The 17,265-nt window shown below is 45.0% G+C and overlaps 1 protein-coding gene across 1 annotated transcript in view; it reads left to right on the top strand.

The window, feature by feature from the left end:
- Nucleotides 1-15,038, top strand: part of LOC308467736 (androgen receptor-like) — a 439,420-nt gene extending 424,382 nt beyond the window's left edge. Inside the window, 3 exon segments of the mRNA XM_080989431.1 lie at nucleotides 158-238; nucleotides 240-368; nucleotides 12,165-15,038. Of these exon segments, the coding sequence (XP_080845557.1) occupies nucleotides 158-238; nucleotides 240-368; nucleotides 12,165-12,320 (366 nt within the window). The 3' untranslated portion in view covers nucleotides 12,321-15,038.
- The last annotated feature ends 2,227 nt before the right edge of the window (nucleotides 15,039-17,265 follow it).

Raw genomic sequence — 17,265 nt, 5'->3', positions numbered from 1 at the left:
AGTCTCCACCTTGCTGGGGTGGGTGGGTCACAAGGCACACTTGGTGCACAACTCCAGAAAGGTAAGGATGTTCTCACTGGGGCAGTTCCAAGAGGGTGTTTCAAGTGGACATGTTTTTGCATATAGGCGCCATCCTAGAAAGTGACCAACACACAAGACACGGTCACACTGTACACTGGTTGTTATTCCTCTCTTTCTCCATGCACCAGTTCCAGTGGATGGGTTGAAGAATCAGAAGTTTTTTTGATGAACTTCGGATGAGCTACATCAAGGAACTTGATCGCATCATTGCTTGCAAGAGGAAGAACCCTACCTCCTGCTCCCGGCGTTTCTACCAGCTCACCAAGCTCCTAGACTCTGTGCAGCCTGTAAGTAAGAGGAGGAGAAGGGAAGAGAAAGAGGGTTGGCCACACACATGGCAAGAGGGTTGTTAATCTTTTCACCTAAACTCTACAGAATCTGCTACAGTAGAACCTCTCGGAACAAACTTAATCCGTTCCGGAGGTCCGTCCCTACCCTGAAGCTGGTCGCATGTACTGGCGCCGCTTCTGCGCAGGCAGCGATCACCCGCTTCTGTGCATGCGTGAATGGCGATCGCTGCTCCTGCGCATGTGCAGACCACGGCAAACCCGCCAGTTACTTCTGGGTTTGCCACGGACATTCGGCGAAATGGACGCAAGCGGAGGCGGACATAAGTAGAGGTTTGACTGTACTGAACTTGGGAGAACACCAGAAATACCAGAAAACTTGTAAAAATGAGCGCTGGAAGCAGATCACTGTGACATCACAGCCCTTTCCTCCAAGAGGGAACTGTGCTGTCAAAGAGATGAATGCTTGCAAGTGCTCTATATGCAAGTGTTCTGAATGGAGTGAGGTTTTTATTCTTGCTGATTACCCAATAGGAACAACCAACTTTTGAATTTATTAGGATTCTACTGTACATCTGTTTCCTCCCACCCCAAAATGTAGCCACATAGCTTCCCACAGAAAACAAGAAAGAAAAAATTCACACAGGCTGCCTTTTGCACTAAATAGGTCTGGGCGAAGTATTGATACATTGCCCAGGACTGGTATGTGGGGCAGACCGTGATGGTGGCTTCACTCGGCAGCATTTTAACCAGTATTTTAAATTGTCCCCCCCCCCCCCTTATGTTTTTACTGCAATTTTATTGGTGTTAGCCGCCCTTAGCCCAGCTCTGGCCAGGGAGGGCGGGGCATAAATAAATAAATAAAATTTGTTGTTGTAGTTGTTATTATTATTATTATTATTATTATTATTATTATTATTATATTGTGAGTGAAATCGCTGTCACCCTTGACTGGTAGCAGGGGGACTCAGGAGTGGCAGCAGTTTCACCAGAAAAACACTCCTGAGTGAAGCCGCCATACCACTCTGTACCAGCGCAGAGGAAGAAACAAGCTGCATCGGTGAGGCGCTTATACAGCTTCTTCCTCCCTCCACTTTTTAAAACTGCTTGGCTGAGGAGCGCATTGGCTGCCCTTGCCTCAGCTAACCAGTTTTACAGAGCCCCCGCTCCACCAACAGCTCGCACAAGCCAGTGGTGGGGTGGGGACTCCGTGAAAATGCTCCTGAGGGGTGCGCAGTTGCCACTCCCATCAGCTGAGCAGTTTACCCAGTCCACTGCTGACTCGTTAAAGTACTCCCCCCCCTTCTCCCGTTATCCTGTCTCTCCAGTCTGAACCTGCCTGCTGCAAGGGATGGTTGGGTCTTTGTGTCTCTCTCTCTGTGAGAGAGAAACACTTGCTTGAGTGCTTGTTTTGTGTGGATTTTCCCTTTGTCTAGTCCTCTCCATCCAGTTTGCTAGATCATCTTTCTGAGTGAGCTTTTTCACTGAGTTTTCCTGTTGGCTCCCTCCCCCCAGCTTCTTCATTTCTATTTCATTCTCTTCCTGTTTCTCCCCTCCCCACTATTGTCTGGGGAAGGGAAGAGTATAGGTGGCAGCTGGATTCTGCCCTGACTGCTGAGCAGGCACAGGAGGAGCCCACAAAGGTGATAGGGGCAGGAGCTTGTGGGGTGGCCTCTGGGGAGCTGGCTGAATTGGGGTCCTCCCAGTCCAACCCAGACAAGAAAGAGAGGGAGCTCTCAGAAGAGGGAGTGACTGAGGTTAAGACCCAACCCAGGGTGTTTTCTTCTGAGGTTTTTCTGCCTTTATTAAAAAGGATTCTTGGGTGCTGCAATTGCCAAAGGAAGAGACAGCCCCTCCTGATTCTCCTGCAGGGCCCTTGAAAACAACCAAAGCTCTTCCTGCTGCGATGGCAAACCTGCCTCTGTTTCCTTCCCCTAGGCCTTTGAGGAACCTTGCGATGTGGAATGGGGAACCCCCAAAAGAGCTTAGGCTCCTTGCAAATGGGGAAAGAAACATTATATTGTATCTTTCCAGATAAGTTTAGGAATCACCTCAAACGTCCAGTGATTTAGTGGTGTGCGGTGAAATTTTTCGTAGGGGAATAGTTAGGGCTGTATGTAGAGTTGGGAACACCAAGGGTCATCTAGTCCAATAGCCTGCAAGGCAGGAATCTCCACTCAAGCACCCCTGGCACATGCCTTAAAACCTTCAGTGAAGGAGAGTCCACAGCCTCCCAAGGAAGTTCATTCCCCAGCCATTCAATTTGCCAGTTCCTAGCAGCTTGGGGGGGGGGGGAGAGAAGAAAAGTATGGCTTTTTTATAATAAAAAAAGACAACCCCAGGCAGAAGGGTGGATTCCCCCCCATTAAAAAACCATTTTTAACACGCACACCCTTTCTTCCTCATCTCCCTTTCTATGATTGTGTTGTTCTTGGTTGTTGCATGTTGCTGCTGATCCTTCAGGTTCTGGCAGATGGTGGCTGGGAATTTATTTTATTAAAACACCATGTTTTCAAAACGCACACACACACACAGTGGCTGAAGGAGAGGAGGGAAGAAGTGAAATATTAAGGTTGCAGGGATCTTGTCCCCCACCCCCACCCCATAAGCACTTCAGGCTTTCCAACTGCTCTTCCTTAAAAAACAAAGCAGAAGAGGCTGCAGTTCTGCTTCAAGCAGCCACTTCCTGCTCATGCATGTGTATTGCTCTGCAGGTTGGTGCAGTTTTGCAGCCTTTATGGAGGTAATGAGAGAGAGAGAGAGAGAGAGAGAGAGAGAGAGAGAGAGAGAGAGAGAGAGACGCATGCACAGAGCCTGGAGACACTGGCTAAGCAGGTGCATGGGAAGTACCTGCTGGGAAGATTAAGGGGCATAGGCTAGTCTCACTAGTCCATGGACTGCACACCACTGCAGTGATTGATCCACTATGACAGCCTTGGAGCTCCCTTCAGAAGGTGAAGGGGTCCCAGGTATATGTATGTGAGAAACAGTTGGAAATAGCCCTGAAGCCTGTGTTCAAGGCCAATGCTTTCACCTTTTAGGCTTCTGCCACCTTCTCTATGTTCTCAAGAGCTGTGTTTATGTGAGCTGTAGAGATGGGATCACATGCAGACATTCCCATGTTTATTAAGGATACCTTGAAAAATATGGCCTGTGCTTTGGCATTGGCTGCATACTCTTCCATGGACACTCTGCAATTAATGCATGGTCCTTAGCTACTTCCACAATAGCCTGCAGGACTATCTGGTTCCGACAGTGGCATGTTGACACCGTGTCACAATCCTGTGTGATCTCATTACCTTTTTTGGGGGGGGGGGGTCCAAGCTCTTTGGGCAATCTCTGGAACCTCACCTGGTGGAGACTAGGAATAAGAAGAAGGCCCTACCTTCGTCCAACAAGTCTGAGAAAAAGTGGTGCCAGATTCAGTTTTTTCAACAATTCCCCAAGTCTCAACCCTTCTCTTCCATTTGGAACAGAGGGGTAGGCAGGATAGGGGTGCTACTTGCCCCTCCTCTTTCAGATCAGGAGAGTCTTCCTCTGCACCCTCAAGCCCCCCCCCTGACTTGGCCTCTAGTCCATCTGCTTCCCCAGTGGGTACAAGGCTACCAGCCTTTGTTCACCGGTGGAGGAAAGTGACCATGGACAAGTGGGAGCTGGAGATAGTATTGAAGGGTTATGCTCTTGAGTTTGCTTCTCATCCATGAGACATCTTCATCCCCACTTCTCACTTAAGGCATCAAGAGAAAAATCAGATATTTCTACTGGCAATAGGTCATTTCTTGATAATAGGGCAATTGAACCAGCGGGCCACTCACAGAGCAAGTCAGGGGTTTATTCAGTCTTGTTTCCTGAAAAAACGCTTCAAATGGAAACCCTTCAAGCCATTGTCTTGGCTCTCAAGAAGGCAGATTGTATGACCTCTCTGAGGCTTATATTTATATACCAATCAGGAAGGCTCACCACCTCTCCCTGAAAGTAGGTACCAAGGTACTGGTGGCTCTTGTGGTATTCTTCAGAGCAAAGGGAATCTGTCTCCACCCTCACCTGGACGATATCCTGGTGAGGGCTCCCTCTCTGGATCTCTGTCATCAGGCCATGGATCTTACGTCTTCTGGCTGGATTGGCTTGGGTTTGTTGTGAACAGTGAGGAAAGCTGTTGATTCCCTCCCTGTCCATCAAGGTGATACTTGACATGCAGTCTTTCAGGATGTCTCTCAGGTGTGGAGCTCATCCCTCACTTCCTTGTTATATCAGGCGGTCTCTTGCCACAAATTGTTGGAATCTCCACTCTACCAAGCTACTCCTGCGGTCGAGTCCTGCGGAATCGCCTCCGACGATAATTAATGACCTGAGCCTTTGATAAGCCTCCAGGCACGTTTCCCATTCAGCAGAGTTTCAAAGCAGCAGAAGTGACGAGATTTATGAGCTACATTGCAAAGAGTTTTATACGCAGACAGAAAAGAAATCATCCTCTCTCTGTGAAAGACAGAGATCAACTGGAACACAAAGGAACAGGAAACCAGTAACATCACATCCGTCTCCTGCCTTCCGTGAGACTTCCAACAGTCTGGAATCCCTGGAATGTAAACAGAGTCTTGTGACTCCAAGCAACTGCACAGTGGCACAAACAGAAACCAACATCCTCCCCCTTTCTGTGAACACCACTGGGCAGCGTGTCAGTACAATCTCAGTACAAACCCAATTTCTGTACATAGGTACAGTGTTGATACTTCGGAACAACCTTGGACAATAAATCAGCAGGAATTTCATTACCTGGCATGTAGGACACCGTTACAAGTCCTTTCTGAACACATTCTCTAGCATGTTGCAGCTTCAATTGCAAGTGCTTCGTGCTTTGCTTACAACTTTCAGAAGTCAGCAAAGCCAAACATGCTTTGTTGTCCTGATAAACCTGGATTGGACATTTGACAGGAATTTTCATGTCTTTACACAATTGTAACAACCATTCACAATCCACAAGTGAATAAGACAGTGCATTCAGTTCAGCTTCACAAGAACTTAAGCTTCCTGTAGTTTGCTTCTTGCACGACCAATCAAATAGACCCTGGTTGTACATGTAGCAAACTCCAGACGTGCTTTTCCTGTCTGTAGTGTCATTTCCAAAACTTGCATCAGCAAATATCTCAAGACCGCCAGACTTCTGATTGTTAAATCTCAGTCTGTAGTGCATAGTGCCTTTCAAATAGCGTGCTATGCGTTTCAGAGCTTTCCAGTCCCTACCAGTAGGATTGTTGACATGTCTGCTTAGCAAATTCGTGCTAACTGCAATGTCCGGTCTTGAACATCTGGCAATGAAGTTTAGTTTGCCTAGCACACTTCTGTACAGTGTAGTGTCAGAAAATGCTTCTTCAGTATCATCTACCTGATAACCTGTTGTCATTGGTGTGTCTACAGGGTTAGCATCCATCAGGTTCAGTTTGGGTCTGTGACTGGTGACTGGTTAGCATCCATCAGGTTCAGCAATTTTCTGTGACTGGTGTACTAAATTATTACCATCTTGGTCTCTCTCTATTTCCAGAGATAGGTAATTGGATACCTCACCAAGATCTTTCATGTTTCAGTTGTGCTAGGGTGTTATTGTACATTTTGACTTCCTTCCGAAAGAAAAGAATATCATCAACATAAAATAACCAATACAGCTTCTTTTGCCCTTCCTCTTTGACAAATACACATGGATCAGCTTTAAATTGCTGAAAACCTAGAGAAAACAACACTTCAGTGAGTTTGGAGTGCCAGTATCGTGCACTTTGCTTGAGACTGTATAGGGACTTCTTTAGAGAACAAACAAATCCCTGTTTTACCTGTACGTCATCAGGTGGAAGCATATAAAGTGATTCACCTAAGGTTCCGTACAAAAATGCTGTATTCACATTGTGATGAGAAATGTGTAGATTCTCTTCTGCAGCAAGTTTGAGCATAAGCCTAATGCTCTCATATCTCACGGTGGGTGAGTAGGTCTCGTGATAGTCTTCTCCTGGTACCTGTGAAAAACCTCTGGCTACCAGTCTGGCTTTGTGTCTGACTACCTTGCCATTTTGGTCTGTCTTTACTTTGAATACCCATTTGCTGTCAAGCAGTTTCATCCCTGGAACTCTCGGAACTAGCTCCCATGTTTTGTTCCTCTCTAAGGAATCAAGCTCAGCCTTCATAGCAGTTAACCATGGCTCAGCATCCTTTGAGTCCAAAGCCTGGATCTCTTGGAAGTTTGAAGGTTCAAATACCTTCCTGGAGCTATTAACAGCAGTTACAGCTTTAGCTGCTTTAGCAAATTCATCAGCAAATCTCTTTGGAGGTCTTCCTTTTGTGGCTCTTTCAGACCTGCGAATCAGACGTAAGTCTTCAGCGCTTTCCTCTTCTTTCTTAGGAGAAAAGTGGCCTATAGTGAACAGTGGTTGCTCCAATTCTCGATCAGAGCCTTCAGAGGGTCGCAGAGAGGCTTTAGCACTCTTGAAATCCTCTGAATCATCTGATTCATATTCAGAATCAGAACCTTCATCAGTGGGTGTGGGGTTTTGCTGCTGTTTATCCTCAGACTCTTCACTGTCATCAGGATAACATTGGAAAATTCCCACATTCTACCCCCACTTGGCATTGTACTTAACACTTCTAGTGAGCCTAACTGTATTAGTGTCAGTCATCATTACTCTGTAAGAACCTTTCTGATATCCTAGAAAGATACCATGCAAACCACGTTTGCCTAACTTGGAGCTTTGTGGTGTGTGAACCCACATGTCAGAACCAAAAATTCTCATGTGCTTGATGTATGGTTTCTTGCCAAACATCTTTTCATAGGGGGTACAACCAATTGGTGATGACAATCTGCGATTAAAAGAATAAACAAAACAGCCGAGCACTTCTGCCCAATAACTCTCTGGAAGATTGGCATCATGCAGCAAGGTTTTCAAGCCTTGAAGCAATGTTTGGCTTGCCCTTTCACAAAGTCCATTCATCCAAGGAGACTGTGGACTTGACAAATCATGTTGAATTCTTTTCTCAGTCAGAAAAGCTTCAAACTGCTGAGAAGTGAATTCTCCCCCGCGATCGTAAATAAACATCTCACTTTTCTATCATGCACATTTTCCAACCAAGCATAGAATTCCTTGAACCTAGGAAACACTTCTGATTTCTGCTTGAGATTGAACACATGAATATACCTGGAAAATGAATCAATGAGAACCATAAAGTACCTGACTCCACCCAAAGAGGGTGCTAGTGGACCAACGAGATCAGCATGCACTACCTGATATGGTTCTGTAGCTTGTCTACTAGATACCTTACCTTTAGCAGCCATTTTGACCTTGTTTGCTGTGCATGCCTTACACTTCATGTGGTACCTGCAGGGTTTAATAGTCATACCTTCAACTAAGGCAGGCATTTTGGAAACTGCCTCAAAGTTTAAATGACCAAATTTCCTGTGATAATCATGAATACATCCTGCATGCAAAACGTTGTTAGTATCTGCAATACAACAAGTTTCCTCCTGCACATCAACAGAATCATCATAATGCAATACAAATAAATGATCAATATAATCAGCATGCAATACAAAGTCATCTTTCTTGGTGATGGTGCACTTCCTCTTCTTGAAGGAAACGTCTGTGTCCTGTTCAGTTAGCTGTGAGATGCTCAATAGGTTGTGTGCAGCATCTGGAACAAAAAGAACATTGTGTGTTGATGCATCCAAGCTGTGAAGCACAACTGTTCCATAGCCTTGACTGGAGATCGTGCGGTCATCCACTTGGTGAATCGCACCTTCCTGTTGAGTAAAGGACACAAACAGGTGTTTGCAGACATGCCAAGTGGCTCCCGAGTCGATGATGAAGAAAGATCTAGACGCCTTCTGGACCTTTGGAGTGTAGCATGAGACCATAGCTGTGTGTTGCGTTGTCCTGGACTTCTGACCTTTGCCTTTTCCATTTATTGAGCTTTCGCTGCACTGCTCTGTTGCCTTGGGATGTTTACAATCCCTTTTCATGTGGCCTAGACGTCCACACGAGTAGCATTTCACTGCCTTCAAAGCTTTGGCGCTATCTAGTGGTTGCACTGCATTCTGGGATGACGTCTGTGAGGACTCCCCCTTAGTGATGCAGCTAGCACTACGCCGATCCACTTCATTCAATACCACAGCAGTAACATGTGCTACCATTAGCTGAGCAGTAGGCAAAACAGCAAGCTGGCTGGCAATCACTTCCCAACTCGAACCCAAAGAATGTAGCATCATGAAGGAATACACAGCCTCTGGAAAGGTGATTCCACGCTGTTGCAACTCATGCCTGAGATTCTGCATTTCCATGAGGTGAGCACGGACATCTGCTCCTTCAGCAAGTGCCATATCATGCAACTTGGCATAAAAGAACAAAGAGGCTCCTACCTCCATTCTTAAATGTGAATCTTTAAGACTGTCCCACATCTGTTTGGCTGAGGCCTTGTCGCGCAAAGGACATAGCTCTTCAGGGGACACAATAAGCGTCAGAGTTCCCCTTGCTTTGGAATCCTTAGCCTCCCACTCTGGGGTCATCGGAGCTGGGGGGGGCATCTGTTATCACATTAAACAGACCCTCTTTGCGTAGCAGGGCTTCTGCATACTGCACCCATTCCTGGTAGTTCCCCTTTGAGAGCTTCGGTACACCCATTGCGGTTTGAAGGGCTTCCATTACTTTAGCATTAGCCATTTTGTGTCTATAAAGCAGACTGAGTCTGTTTACAAGGAGCTGCGCTTCAAAAAAAGCACACTGCATGAGACTTTTGCTGCTTCTGACCTTTTGCCGCTGGCCGATCAGTGCTTTTGGCTAGATGTTAAAAGTCCACCCTTATTGCCACGTAATTAGGGACTGGCTGGCTTCCCGGGGCAACGAGCACATACCTCTCATCAGTCTTCTTGACACGCAGGGAAGATAAGCTGCATTCCGGTCTGGCGCCCATAACCAAAAATGTTGGAATTTCCATACGACCGAGCTGAAATGGCTTTCCTCCTCGTCGTATCTTCGGAATCCATCTAGGCTCTCCTCCGACAATGATTAATGACCTAAGCCTTTGATGAGGCTTCAGGCACGCTCCTCCATTACGCAGAGTATCCGAACAGCAGAAGAGACAGAAATATGTACTACATTGCTATGCTTATTTCTAACTACGCAGGAGAGAAAAGAATATACATCTGCTCTCTGTGAGAGTCAGAGAAACAACAGGAACAAAGAAACAGGAAACCAGTTACATCAACATCCGTCTCCTGTGAGACTTCCAGCAGTCTGGAATGTCTGGAATGTCAAAAGAGTCTTGTGACTCCAAAAACTGCACAGTGGCATAACAGAAATCTAACAGTTTATAGATTGATGTGCATTGCTGTCTAACAACATGCTTTGTGTATGAGTGTCCTTTTTTTCTAGGACTCTGGCCCCGTGATTTGGCTGGCATACAGGCACCTGTTTCCGAGCACAATTCAAAGTGCTGGTGTTGACCTTTAAAGCCCTAAACGGCCTCGGCCCAGTATACCTGAAGGAGCGTCTCCACCCCCATTGTTCTGCCCGGACGCTGAGGTCCAGCACCGAGGGCCTTCTGGCGGTTCCCTCATTGCGAGAAGCAAAGCTGCAGGGAACCAGGCAGAGGGCCTTCTCGGTAGTGGTGCCCGCCCTGTGGAACGCCCTCCCATCAGATGTCAAAGCGATAAACAACTACCTGACATTCAGAAGACATCTTAAGGCAGCCCTGCTAAGGGAAGTTTTTAATGTGTGATATTTTAGTGTTTTTTTGTTTCTATGGAAGCCGCCCAGAGTGGCTGGGGAAACCCAGCCAGATGGGCGGGGTACAAATAATAAATTATTATATTATTATTATTTAAGGGTTGAGGTGCTACTCAGTCTGGAGAGACAGGATGACTCCTCCCCTCTGGAGAGGATGTTGCAAGTTGAAGGCCCTGCCTGTCTCCAGTAGGGGGAGTCATAAACTGAAATTCATGGTAAGAAAAAAATCCGTTTTTCACACTCACTCTATCACACTTCAAAGGGAAGCATTTGCATTTTCCCAGTTATCAGGAATGGCAGACGCAGTCCATTGTCTAGTTGAAGTTCCATTCCACTATGAGTAGGATGGGCATTGTGATACTGATGGCTCTCTGTCTGGCTCTCAGTAGGAACAGGAATAACTGGGGATGGCTCCTGTGAGGGATTCCTATGGATATGATGGTACATCTCAGGGATTATGGCTGACCATCCCAGTCATGTCTCCCTACCACTTCCCTTTGTCCTTCCACAAGCTCCAAAATCCCATTGGAACCAAGACAGTTGATTTTTAATGAATTTCTAAAGTATCTCCATAGGATAACATTAGAGCAATATCAGACAATATTGTACACTAGGCATCTTCCCTACTTCCTTTTTTGACCCAGCAGGGGTCCTGAGCTTAGTTTGCAGAATGGCGCTGAGTTCTTTTGCAGATGCAATGCTTGCTTTTGCCTGCCAATAGCGCTCCCTCAACACCAGAGGTCACTGTTTCATAATATACCGTAACTTTCTCATTTATTGGATAGCTGTCAGATGCTAAGTCTCTGATTGGACAGTTGAAATTTAAAGGTTCAAGCTGTCAGATTGGTTTCTGGCTGAATACAGGCTTTGTTTTTTTCAGGCGGGAAAACAGAGTTTGGTGTACGTGTGTTTAATACTGTGCTGCAGAGCCTTTTCTCTTTGTTGTCAGTGAAGGATATGCTGCAAGGATCAAGGAGCATACGGGACCAGGGCACCCTCCCACCGCATTTCCTTATAACTCAATAAATGGCACTGCTGTAGAATATTGTTACATGCCACTCCAATCTCCAAGTGGTGAGAGATTCCAGGGGTTCCAGGTGCTTACTGAGGGTTTGGTTTCCTTGGAATGAAGTTCAGTGGAGACTGTGGTGTCTTTTGGATATACGCTTTCATTTACACAAATATACAACCTGAGCACAGGACAGAGCAACTCACAGCATTAACACTCCAAATGATCTTGCTTCTCCATTAGTCACTGTCTTGGATCCTGCACAAATCAAGCAAGTCTCCATCTCTTAGCCTGCTTTCTGCCCAGTTCACACCACACCACACCACACCAGACCAGCTCTTGTTCTAGGTGAGGGCAGTGGCATAGCGTGGGGGGTGCAGGGGGGGCCGGCCGCACCGGGCGCAACATCTGGGGGGGCGCTCGCACTCGCAGCTCTCTGCCCCTACCTGGCTCACTCACTCTCTCTCACTGCAGTGCTGGCTGTGCGAATCCGATCCGAGCCGCTGGGTCGCCGCCCACTGTGGAGGGGGTGGGTGCCAGGCGTGCGGTGTGGAGAGAGAGTGAGGGACTATCTGGGGGAGGGACAGTGCAGCGGTTGCCCAGCACAGTGCTGAGCGCAGGAGAGAACCACACCAGAGCAGCCCAGGCAGCAGCAAGAAGAAGCTGGCAGCGGCGGCAGGTTAGGGGTTAGGGGGCGCAAATTACTTGCCTTGCCCCGGGTGCTGACAACCCACTCTACGCCGCTGGGTGAGGGGGTGGAAGAAAGCCCCCTACATCAGCCTGGAAGGCCCCATCTCTTAGTCATAGCTATTGCAGCCCAGCTCATTCTTTTGGGATGCTGATCATGGGGCTTAACTATTCAGCCACAGCTATCGCCTGGTTTGGTCAGCTTGTTCTCATACCTTCTACCCACCTCTGATACAGGAACCCAAGAACTAGAAGGGACTTGGTGCATCATGCATACTGACCCTTCCCTCATCCTACATCACTATGGTACCAACATCACCTCCTCACTTTCCTGTTTCCTAGATCGCCCGAGACCTGCACCAGTTTACATTCAACCTCCTAGTCAGGTCCCACATGGTCAGCGTGGATTACCCAGAAATGATGGCGGAGATCATCTCGGTGCAAGTCCCCAAGATCCTCTCTGGTCAGGTGAAGTCCATTTACTTCCACACGCAGTGATGGAGAGAGGGAGACACAGCAAGGGAGGAGCCCTTTGCGGCTGAGGCCCCGGAAGCCACCGACCTTGTCCAGCCTTCACCTGCCTGTTATTTCTGCACTGCAGTGCCTTGAAATGCTGTGTAAGCTACAAAGATACACAGTAATAATGAAAACAGAACTAACCTGCTGGGATTCCTTTCAGTTTTGATGATTCCCCACCCATGAATTCCCCTTTCAAGTGGGAGTTTTATTTGGCCTGTTTCAAAATGGCCCAGCATATGTGTGTGTCTGTGTGTGCAACCCCCCCAACTTCTCTTTCCTGCTCTTATATTTTTTTAATCTGGTGTTGTGGCGTGGTGCCAGGCGGCACTTGTTTACATTCTTGGGCTTCTGCATTTCCCACAGTGGCTTCTGTGGCCCTGTGCCATGACAGGAAGTCTGACAAGACACACACACGCACATTGTGTTTTGGGTGTTCCCTTCATTGCTGCTTTATTCTCTCTTTTTAAACAAAACCAGAATCCAAGATGACAAGCAGGTTATTCAAATCAAATCCTGGGAGTGGGGGAAGAACTTCATTTTTGAGAAGCGGGTGATTTTATTTTTATTTTTAAACAGTTTTTTAATCAACTCTTATCTTGTGTGTGTGATGTGCTTTCCCCCCATTGCGTTGCTAGCCTCATTCTTAAGATGCAGGAGGATTTTCATAGTATATCTGAGGACAGGAAGGGAGAACTGTCGACCATGGACTCAAAATCATATGGAGGAGAGAATGTAGTGGAATCATACAATTGCAAAAAGAAAAAAAAAGGTGGGTGGGTGCCATCACACGGACTCAGATTTGACAGGGCCACATTTCTACATGTGAACCAGTTTCAGTACCTCAGTCTCAGTCCGGCTATGCAAGATCTCTAGAGAGAGCATTCCAGTCCCTGTTGATACAAGAATTAGAGACCAAAGGTGTATATTTTTGATGTAAATAATGTTTCAATGTTTCACTTTAATTGCATTTAACCTTTTAGAATGCATTAGGCTTGATTTTTGTGTGCCTGCCGTTTGTAACCCTCATGCCAACCCTCCTACACTGTGCACACCACTTCCTGCCTTATCTGAACTTAGCGAGGCAAATGTTTTGCCCAAAGAGGTATGTGTTAAACAGCTATCCATGAAGCTATCTAAAACTCAGGAAGAGGAGATGGGAGAGGACTGTATGATGCCCTTCCCTTCTCACTGAAGGTCTGACTGCCTAGACAACTATCCGATAAGTTATAAGTTGAGACAAAATGTTTTGGGACACCCCAAGGTGGTTGATGCCAGTGTGGAGTCATGTAGCTTTGTATCCCGTGACCTGTAACCTTTCTTGATGTATGTTTAGATGTTTTATGATTCTTGGTTTGCTGTGTTTCAACTACTATATAAGCTTTTGTTCTGAAGTGCCTCGGGGCAGACCTTCTTAACTGGCACTCGGAGTTGAGCTCTGTCCTATTGCAATAGAAATAAACGTTGGGCCCCTCCTGGATACTAGACTTGAAATTAGTTTTCTTGGTCCCACAGTTTATTTAAAAGGTGGTCCCTCACCTGGGTAACAAACAAGGTGGTGTAGAATTGAATTCTTACCACACTGTGCAAGAGCCTCTCAGAGTCCAGTAAGCAAGCCTGAGAGCTTAAAACCTCTTTGCCATGAAAATCCTGCACAAAAATAGCTTTTGAGCTCTTTGTGCAAATTAAACACGTGCAAGGCAATTTCAGCAAGCCAGCTTTGGTTGAAATCATGCACATTAAGAACACATAAGTAGCTATACTGTAGTACCATAAGTAACTATTTTATGAAAAAAGACTTAGAAATTTGGTCAAATTTGAAGCTTTCACTGCTAGGCCGTATTGCTGCGATAAAAATGAATGTATTGCCTAGAATGTTGTTTTTGTTTCAAACATTGCAAATTTTGGACAAAATGGATTGCTTCAAGAAGTGGCAGAGAGATATTTCTAGATTTGTCTGGCAGGGCAAGAAGCCTAGAATAAAATTTAAAATACTAACGGATGTAAAGGAAAGAGGTGGATTTGCCCTGCCAGACCTTAAACTTTATTATGAATCAGCAGCTTTTTGCTGGCTGAAAGAATGGCTGCTTCTTGAAAACACAGACATTTTGGATTTAGAAGGTTTTAATAATGTATTTGGATGGCATGCATATTTGTGGTATGATAAGGTCAAAGCACATAAAGCATTTAAAAATCATATTGTCAGGAAAGCATTGTTTAATGTCTGGATAAGATATAAGGACCTAATGGAAAATAAAACCCCAAGGTGGCTGTCACCGATGGAAGCGAAAACTCAGAAAAAGGTCAATATGGAGGCCAAATGGCCGAAATATTGGGAAATTCTGGAACAAGAGGGAGATAGATTGAAACTGCAGAGTTTTGAGAAACTAAAAAACAAAGTGCGAGATTGGCTTCATTATTATCAGATAATGGAGGCATACAATTTGGACAAGAAAATTGGCTTCCAGGTGGAAAAATCAAAATTAGAAACAGAACTGTTAGAACCCAAAACTAAGATTTTGTCAAAGATGTATAACTTGCTGTTGAAATGGAATACTCAGGATGAAATGGTGAAATCTGCTATGATTAAGTGGGCACAAGATGTTGGACATAACATAATGATGGCTGACTGGGAACAGTTATGGACCACAGGTATGAAGTTTACGGCATGTAATGCCTTAAGAGAGAATATTATGAAAATGATATACAGGTGGTACATGACACCAGTCAAGCTTGCAAAAATCTATCACTTGCCCGATAATAAATGTTGGAAATGTAAAGAAACTGAAGGTACATTCTTTCACCTTTGGTGGACTTGCCCAAGGATCAAGGCTTTCTGGGAGATGATCTATAATGAAATGAAAAAGGTATATAAATATACCTTCTTGAAGAAACCAGAGGCCTTTCTCCTGGGCATGGTCGGCCAATTGGTGCCAAAGAAGGACAGAACTTTCTTTATGTATGCCACAACAGCAGCAAGAATACTTATTGCAAAGTATTGGAAGACACAAGATTTACCCACTCTGGAAGAATGGCAGATGAAGGTGATGGACTATATGGAACTGGCGGAAATGACTGGCAGAATCCAAGACCAGGGAGAAAAGTTGGTGGAAGAAGATTGGAAGAAATTTAAAGACTATTTACAGAAATACTGCAAAATCAATGAATGTTAGAATGATATTAGAATGAAGTTAAGTGGTTTTAGCAGCAATGTTATAAAGGTGTATGTAAAAATGGATTGTTAACAGGTGAGAATCCAAAGTTATAATATATTAAGCTAAAGGATTAAGACAAAAACAAAGAGGGAAAGGAATTGCTGAATTAACTAATAGAACTGGAATACAAAAAAGGGAGGTGTGAGGAAGTCAGGGAAGTAAGGAAATGAAATGTAAGGTATGGAAAGATTGATGTGTTTTTTAAGTGTTTTTTATCTTTTTTCTTTATTTTTTCTTTTTTCTTTTTTCTTTTTTTTTCTTTTTCTTTTCTTTTTATCTATGTAATCTTTTCTTTGAAACTTTAATAAATATCATTTTAAAAAAAAACATAAGTAACTATTTTAAGCTTTGCAGTACTTTTCTCCTTCTGTGGGTTCAAGTCTTTTGGAACGGTCTTCTGGGCATCCAGATAGGTAGAGCAAGATTACATGCCAGAGAACAGCTCCATTTCCTTCAAAGGTGGCTGAGAGTCCCCCAGGTTGTGGGAAGTGGAAATGGATATATCTCAGAGGTATATGGTGGACAATTTCAGGCACCAGGTGTGGTAGCCTCTCACCTACAGAAGTGGGCACAGTGAACTTTCTGTTCCCCTCTGATTCTTTTGTTGCTATAACTCAATTTGTGCAAGACTTGCTTTGCAGAAGTGTACATTGGCTAGCATTGAAGACTACAGGGCAACGTCTGCTGACCTGTGCAATGGGCCCCCTGAGGGATCTTGGGATTCTGTCTATGTTTTGAAGAGGAATTGATTCAAAATACCTGTAATGAATGCCATGTATAAGCTTGAGGGGGGCTGAAGGGAGGGGAGGGGGTTAGACATGTTGTTGTTGGTGGGGAATTTACTTCCTCTGGTTTATTTACAGCAGACTACAGTTTAAAGGGGGGGGGGAAGCTTGAGAAATACCCAAAGCATTGACTATGTCTTAGCCATCAATCTTTATTTTTATTATGCTGTTTATGCATTAATGTTGTTGTTGTTGTTGTTATGTGATTTAAAAAATAATAATTATTATTTACGCTCTAGTATATTCTATTTTGCAATTTAGTAAAAGTTGCCCTTAACTAGACACTGGTTGTTTAGTCTTTAAACTCACTGTGGCACAGACCAGTCCACACAGACCTCCTCCTCACCTACTGATAAAATCATAGAATTGTTGTGGGAATGTTCAGGGAGGCAGGAGAGGATATATTGTTTAATAATATCCTTCCTAACTTGCGTTAGCAAGTCCCTTTACTTAGCAGAGTGCATTCCCCTTTTAAACACACAGCGGCTAGCTTTTTGCAAGTTTGTTTAAGCTTCTCAATATTAGAATTCCTGGTAATCCCCTTTTCTCCCCCTTAAAAAGAATAGACACGACACAATCTTGTGAAAAGTATATAAAAGAAGTTTACTCACACATTCAGTTCACAGATGGATCCCTGAAGGCAGACTTAGTTACAAAGTATATACATCTGAGTCTGTCCCATATAGAGATAGTCTCTTTGTCCTCTGTTGGCTGAAAGCAGAAAGCCAACAGAGCATCTCTAGCTAAAAAGATGTTGCTTCTAAGACGAATGGAGTCGGGGGGGGGGCTGCGTGCCTGATCCTTTTGTCACCTGGACAGGTAAGGTCACGCCCACCTCTAGTCACATGCAGAGGAAGTGTGTCCCAGCTCAGGAGGAAACAGGAAGTTTTCTACTTACTGGAGCAAACACCCCCTTTCATGTCCACT

The sequence above is a fragment of the Podarcis pityusensis genome, assembly GCF_964106645.2.
Source record: "Podarcis pityusensis genome assembly, chromosome: W".
Taxonomy (NCBI): domain Eukaryota; kingdom Metazoa; phylum Chordata; class Lepidosauria; order Squamata; family Lacertidae; genus Podarcis; species Podarcis pityusensis.
The sequence above is the reverse complement of the archived record's forward strand: the minus strand, read 5'-3'. Positions and strand labels throughout refer to the sequence as shown.